The sequence below is a fragment of the Oculina patagonica genome, chromosome 5 (genome assembly GCF_052425735.1).
Source record: "Oculina patagonica isolate OP01 chromosome 5, crgOcupat, whole genome shotgun sequence".
NCBI lineage: Eukaryota > Metazoa > Cnidaria > Anthozoa > Scleractinia > Oculinidae > Oculina > Oculina patagonica.
Genome location: NC_135762.1, coordinates 21,048,598 through 21,056,243, shown reverse-complemented (window position 1 = coordinate 21,056,243; position 7,646 = coordinate 21,048,598). Strand labels below are relative to the sequence as shown.

Sequence of the window (7,646 nt, the reverse complement as noted above, 5' to 3'; positions counted from 1 at the left end):
GGCAGTCAAAGTGAGCGAGAGAAAAGGTTTCCTCACTTGTCACTTTGTGTCTCATTTTCTCTCCGCTGCAAAGCAGTTGTAAATTTCTGTTCACCTCGTGTCACATGTTAGCACAAGTACAAACAGGCTGTTTTAGTGTCACAAAGAAATTGGCCCATGTAACACCATCACCCCCAAAATAATTTTTTTCTAATTTTATTTCTTTTACTATTTTCCCCATTGAACTGCAGTGTAATCACTGCCAAATGGCAAGGTCAGTTGGAATAATGTTCAGGCTGTACAGCCCATTCCCAACTTGAGCTTATTTAGGTCCGATCTGTAAACGCTGAAGCTATAACAAACTTTCTTGGGATGATAAGACAAAATTTTATTTTTTTTCTTTACAAAGATTCCTACAGAAAGAGACATCATCTATCAATATCAACACATGCTGTGTGTATCAGGTCCCTGACTTCCTTTCCTCTTGTTATTGCCTTCCTAAAGCACTCCTGTAGTTTGTCATCTGATAAGGGAGATCCTCCTTTGAGGGAAAAAAGGAGTTGTTTAGAATACAAATAACCAGCAGCACAACAGTGAAATCTGTTAAGCAACTGTGTTACAGAAGCTAAGTTCCCAAAATTTATTTCCCTTATTTATTGTAAAATATAACTCTTACGGGTAAGTGGATACAGACTCCTAAAGAGTTGTTAAATGAACTGAAATGGTTAAATGAACACTTGTGATAAGATTCTACCACCCAACATGCCTGATACGGGAAAAATCTGACGAGGCTTCATGACCTCTTGGTGGTCATCAGTAAAGTTACTTCATGACTTGCTTTCACAAAGTTTCCAACATCCATTAGAAAGGTTTTGATACATAAAATAAGATGTTTTAAACAGACACCCTCTATGAAGCAGAGACTACACCATTCCCCAGGGTGTCTGCTTAATACAGGTGTTTGACTGTATTTTGACCATCATTATAGGTCATCAATGCATGCAAAATTTTACAGCTACATAGCTCTCTGCACAAATGACATGCCTGTTATGCTAGTATGATAGGCCTGTAATGTGTGCAAAGGGCTACAGTCACAAAGCTCTCTGCACGCATTGCATGTCTAAATATATGCAAGTAGTGTGATGGGCCTGCAATGTGTGCAAAGGGCTACAGCTACATAGCTTTTTGCTCAAATTGAATGCCAATTATGGAAGTATGATAGGCCTGCAATGTGTGTGAGGGGCTACACAAAGCTCTGCACACATTGCATGCCTATATGTGAGTAGTACAAATATATAGTCCTGCAATGTGTGCAAAGGGCTAAAGTCACAAAGCTCTCTGAGTGCAGTGCATGTCTATATTATGCAAGTAGTATGATAAGCCTGCAATGTGTACGAAGGCTACAGCTGTACAGCTTTCTGCAAGAATTGCATGCCTATATTATGAAAGTATGATAGGCCTACAATGTGTGCAAAGGGCTACATAGCTCTCTGCACGCATCGCTTATAAGTACTAGTATAAAAGACCCTTAATGCATGCAAACGTCTACAGCTACATAGCTTTCTGTATAAATTGCCAATGAACCTAGGCCATGTTACCTGGCTTATGAACTGCTGCAATCTTGTCATCGTCTGTTATGACCAGTGTGACAGCTCCTGTTACTAAGTTTTCTTCTTCATCAGTTGGGTCAGCAAACAATACTGTGCTACAATTAAAAACAAAATATTCACCAAAGATCTATACAAGCATTGCAACAAATTAACCTGGACAGTTTGAAACATTACGCTCAAAACCAGTCAAGCATAATGAAGTAAAGAACTCGCCAAATAAATTAATGGAAATCTGAGTTTCAAAAGAATTATGGTCAAATTTCCATCAGTATTATTTATTTTGTTTTGGGAGGAGCATGACAGATTTTGACCGTTATTGAGAGATGCAGATTGGGGGAGCACATACAAGACGTGATTGTCTCTCAACAATCCACAATATGTCCTTGAAGGAGACACCTTGGATAATTCTGAAAATCAGTAGGCAGTCCTGAATGAAGCAAGAAATTCATAGATGATTACAAAACAAAGAGTGGAGTTGTTTGATCTTCTTATAAAACTATAGCATTTTTCAATAATATTAAAACTCTGAACTTCAAAACCCAACTAATGATTGCATTTTTTACTGCCATTAATCATAATTATGGGACAGCCAATGAACCTTGAAAAAAAACAAACAAACAAAATGGATTGAAATCTACGAATCCAGCAACCGACCAACGTGACCTTTTGAACTAGTTGAAGTGAGCTTCTGTGTCCTAAGAGGCCGCTTCGTGATTGAAGGCAGCAAAAAACATAAACCGTTGACTGAACAGAGTTTGCGTATTACTGAAAGAGACAGCATAACTTACTCATCAAACACACCAAATGTAGCAGCAACTGGATTTACTCTGAGGTTCAGGGGAACTTCTCTCTTTTCAGACGGAACTGGAGTTTGTGTTTCCTCATCTATCTTTACTGAATGTAGATGGGCTGAAAAACAATTGGCAAAAACCTTACAGAGCAGCCTGGGTGTGAGTGTTCAAAGCATGAATAACACTATCCACCAGATAAATAACTATCTACAGGCAGTGGATAGCAGTATGTCTTGTAGACACTTATCTTACAATACTTCCAGTGTTTAATCTGATGGATAGTGTTATCCAGCCTTTGATTTGCTGGGAGACACGCAGTCATGTTTTTCAGTTATGCATCGGTCACAATTTTCTCTTGAGCTTTGACTTGGTCTCATCCAACCTTGTTCCCAGCATCTCTCATCTTCCCGTCTCATCAACAACAAAAGATGAAAAAAAACCTTAAATGTGGAGTTCTACAACCAACATTTTTCACAAAGTGTTCCTGGTGCCTGAACAGTTAATCACTCAAGCCAATCACAAAGAACACAGACAATCCAGTAAACCAATCACAACTCAAAGCAAATACATGTAGCTGGAAAGAGGGGGAAAAAATGTGTGAGCGAGTCATGGTTTTGGTTTTACTTCTGATTGGCTGAGAAAGTGGCGCGTAGTAATGCAAAACCATTGCAAACGTGAATTACTTTTGACACACAAGTGAAAACTGCTCAATGGTAAATTCAAACCATGTCACAACTGGCCATGTGTGGGTAATTTTAATTTTAATGTCTCTTGCTGACATTCCATTACTCACTGTTCTGTAGAGCAGCGACAGCAGCTATGAGGCTGGCATCTGTTATGTTTCCATCATAGCTAAGACACATTATGTCCACATACAGGACCCACGACAACTGTAATTAATGTAAGAGCACATCATACAAGGATGGAATATGTTGAGAAGAAGTGATGGAGTAAAGATGCCAATAGAATTGGGGGAACAAGCAGGAAAAGTAAAGTAGTGAACGGATTGGGGCAGGGGGGGGGGGGTTAAGGAAAGAGTAAAATATTACTGAAGAGTAACAGTCTAGTCCCAGGGCATTCTCTCTTTGGAAAGCGCAATGATACTGTTAAAAAATTACGTGAGTGCTATTTGATGATATCCTCACTTCATGTAGGGCTCAGGTGGGGAGGGGGGAGGTTCAATTATAAATAATAAGTAGAGACAGGTGTGAAAGGGGGAAAAAGTCACCACAGTATTTTCGAGGGTGTTATATTTAGCATACTTGGGTTTCTGGGGTGTTCAATCTGACTTTGCTGGCGCTTCCCCGTGTCCTTTTTTCCTTGAGTACCCTCCCCTTGGTGGAGGGGTGTTGGCCTAACGGTTATTACACTGGGTATGGATCAAGCAGTCATGGTTCTAGTACTGGCAACCCTTGCCTTGTGTACTTGAGCAAGACACTTTACTCTCACAGTGCCTCTCTCCATCCAGGTGTATAAATGGGTATCAGCGAATTTAATGCTGGGGGGTAACCCTGCAATGGACTAGCATTCCATCCAGGGGAGTAGCAATACTCCTAGTTGTTACAATCTACAGAAAATGGGATAAGCTCTGGTCTGATGGGGCCATTAGGTTCAAACGCAGACTTAACCACCTAGCTACCCTCCCCTTGGGGCTATTCTTAAAACTGGAGCAGTATGACCATGCAATACATACAACTTAAGAAAGTGAGATCAGAACCAAGATTTAACTGCAGCTCATACCTTGCCTTCCACAATACATAACTCTTCAAGATTGATGGGTTCACAGCTGATGAGGTAAACGATTAAAACTTGTTAAGAGTATTTATAATTATTCAACCTAATATGAACCCGGGGGGGGGGGGGAACTCCTATATGAAATGGAGAGGGATGCTCGTCGGAAATATTTTTGAAAAGAACCCCTAAAAGAGACCAATCTGGGTGTGGCTCAAGCTTTTCTTGACCCCTAAAAGATACCAAAAATCTAAGAATAGAATTTATATTTGTATATTTCTTCGTGTGTAATCCTAAATGAGACCATTATGGCTAAAAATATTGGGTTTTTGCCCGGAAAACCCTAAGCGAGACCAAAAATCCGAAATTTACACCCCTAAGCGAGACCATGAGCATCCCCGTCACTTTCATATGCGAGTCCCCCCGGGATATGAACAGTTGAAATCAAACATACAACACTTCTTTGAAAGAAGTATTCAAAAACTTTAAGCTTCCTTTCAGTTATCTGTAACACTCTCAGTCATGTAAGACTAGAGAGGACCAGTACACTGTACACCAATAAATGACAATTTAAAGGATGAACCTACTTGTAACTGTAAATCTCTTGAAGGTTAAAAACAAGAATGTTATAAAAGTGATACACTAAATTTATATAGCACATTGGCCTCATGGTAAGAGCGCTGAACTCATGCTTACTTTGAGATGACATCTGCAACAAACTGGCTGAGAACTTGTGCCTGTTCACTTGGAGGACCAGGACGAAAATGTGACGAACACAGAGGAGGAAGATCTACATTGGGGACTGAATTAAAACAGAATCATTATTACTAGTAATATTGAATGGTATCCAAATGTGTCCATCCCATGGGGTCACCACCTTATCGTGGTGGGATGGTTAATGTGTGTCTCAGTGACCTCTAGAGCTATGTCAACTAGAGTCTTGTACTTCCAGAAGGATCACCTGTGTCGAACGAAGTGTGACCTCTCTGGTCCTCCAGGTTGGGGGTTGGCCTAGGGGCTGATAACCCACTCCCGTATAAAATAAGATTATTACAGAAACTGAAGACATTCAAATCTCTATCAACATCCATGAAGCAACAAGGGCCCACGGTAGCAGAATGACCCCTTACAGCTTGGATCGTGAATCCAAAGCTGGACTCCAGGATAGAAAACTGAAACATTGGAACCATGTTTGGGACCGGAAAGGCTGGTCAAGAAGCGCGAGAGATGGAGAGACACTTATTGTAAACTGATCTTTACATTCAATAAATAAAAAATTTCAACCTCTTCTTTCATAATGGTGATTTTTCTTAATATTTAACGAGACAATCTAAGGAATTATATAACACAGTTCTTGACTGACCTATGAACCCACATTTAGGTTTCTCCTGACTTGGCACAGCAAATTCCTAAGGATGACAATTACATACTGTTATAGTTAGAATGCTTGTGAGTTACTTGGGCTTTCCTACCCATTTATTGTGTTATTTCATGCCGCAATACAAAAAAGTGCAAAAAAACATAGCTGTTTTCAAAGAAAAGATATAAAGTTTCAGAAGTTGTTCATTGGCTCAAGGGAATAAAATTGAATTTTAATGTCACTGAATGCAATGTAGTCTTTGTTAACAATATTTAAGCTGGAATGACTGACTTGAGTTACATATTTGGTTCCTGGAGTTTAGTAATTTATCAGACCTGCATTTCTGACAAAGTTAGTTAATAAGTCATCCTAGCTGAAATGATTACATGCTTTTACAAGGTCAGACACCTCAAATGATTATAACATTGTTAAATAATGGACAGTGGATGTTTACTGAGCATTACAGACAATGAACCAAGCTTTCAAATTTGAGCAATTTTCATTAAATCATTGTGTGTAGTCATTCAAAGGACCATTGCAGGCCTAGCAACATCTACAAGATGGAAGTCTTTACAGGGTCCCAGGTTGGTTTTTAACCCAGGTTTAATCACTGCAGTGGGTAACCCTTCTTCAGTCAATCTTCAAACAGTTGTAGAAAACTTCTTCCCCCCCCCCTCCCCCCAAAAAGCACCTTCTACTGGGGTTAACGAGGCCTTATGCGTCCATAGCGCGAAAAGGATCGATGATGACTGGGGTTAACCACTCTTGCAGGTTCCACAGATACAGTAGACGCAATGAGTAGATCCTGATTTCTTACCTCCGGGGAAACAAACATTGGTTTGAGATCGGGGGTAAAATTAAAGAGAAGCACTATTCAAGGGACAAAAATTGGTTTCAGGAGTTTCCGAAACTGAGGGTTCAAGAAATTGGGATTATAAAGCAGAAGGGTGGATATTTTCCATGTAAAGGGTCTGAAAATATCCAACTCAGGCGGTTGGCATTTTGACACAAATAGCCATGTTTATGTATTTTCCTCTTTTATTATAATGACCACTGTTCAGTGAGACCAAGGTTCCTAAAAAAGTGGTATTTTGTTTCTTTATAGTTCGCTGCCTTCAGATTTGGTGACAACAAAGCTGACCTGGGTCAGCTCTATGGAACACGGCAATCTGGGTTCATGTCAACATTAATTTTTTGAGCTCTCTTAGCCGGTCCTAGTGGCAAGCCAACCTGGGCTAGTACCTAACCTGACATTATGAAGGAGCTCCTCAATCTTTTACATGTATTAAGTATTTCATTTGCATATTTAAACATTAAGATCTTTGTACTAACTGCCTTGACTCCACAAACAACTGTCGTGTTTCCAAGTTTGACCAAAGCTGAGCCTTCAGCTGTCGATATAGAACCTGTGAATATTAACAGAACATAAATGGTTAGCTAACATACTTTACAGCACGGCAGACTAAAGATTCCACTTCTTCTTTGCAAACACAAAATTGAAGAAAACTGTTTGAATTTATATAGCTTTCTCTTACCGACATTAAGAATCGTTTTTCTGAATTCCAAGAGTGCACGGCCATCTGGTCTAACATCCTCCTTCTACATATAATCATAGGAAAGTTGTAGTACTTGTAAGCTTGTTTTATTAAGTTCCCCTAAGCTTACTGGGTTAGCTCATCTTTAAAGTAAAAGATCGATCACCTTACCAGAAATTGTCTGTAATATTCTAAAGGCTGTGCAGTCCTAGAAATTGTAGAAGTAAAGAGGAAGGTAAATGAACAAAACTAACAGCTAAACAACGAACAAACACGTGCGAATCATTGAGAGCTTACTTGAAATCGGCCGCCATTTTGTTCCAAGGTACAGTCAGAGTATTGGTGTAAGCCGCTGAAAGAACATTTGGTGTACAGAAGACTCACATGTAAAGAAAAAGGGCGGTGGTCCGGCGGGAACAAAAAAAAAAATTATATAATAAAATTTAATTAATTTCATTCATCCAACATACAACCTAAACAAAAAAATACAAGTAAAATTCAAGCTGGTGTGAAAAACACACACACCAAAGATAAATTTGTTAAAACCACACACAAATTTCACCGGCTCCTGATTTTAGCTATCTCAATTGCAGGAGGTAAAATATCGTTAAGTAAAGCTACCGACTGAAGCAATTTATAA

At 39.4% G+C, this 7,646-nt stretch overlaps 1 protein-coding gene across 1 annotated transcript; it reads right to left on the bottom strand.

The window, feature by feature from the left end:
• Positions 1 to 177: 177 nt before the first annotated feature.
• On the bottom strand, positions 178 to 7,330 carry LOC144653218 (exosome complex component RRP43-like). Its single transcript, XM_078513162.1, has 11 exons — positions 7,304 to 7,330; positions 7,178 to 7,214; positions 7,007 to 7,070; positions 6,804 to 6,877; positions 5,475 to 5,520; positions 4,808 to 4,913; positions 4,121 to 4,166; positions 3,174 to 3,270; positions 2,378 to 2,498; positions 1,578 to 1,684; positions 178 to 520 (listed from the first exon to the last, which is right to left on the bottom strand). The coding sequence occupies exons 1-11, from the start codon at positions 7,318 to 7,320 to the stop codon at positions 408 to 410; spliced, it is 828 nt and encodes a 275-aa protein (XP_078369288.1). The 5' UTR covers positions 7,321 to 7,330; the 3' UTR covers positions 178 to 407.
• Positions 7,331 to 7,646: the final 316 nt, after the last annotated feature.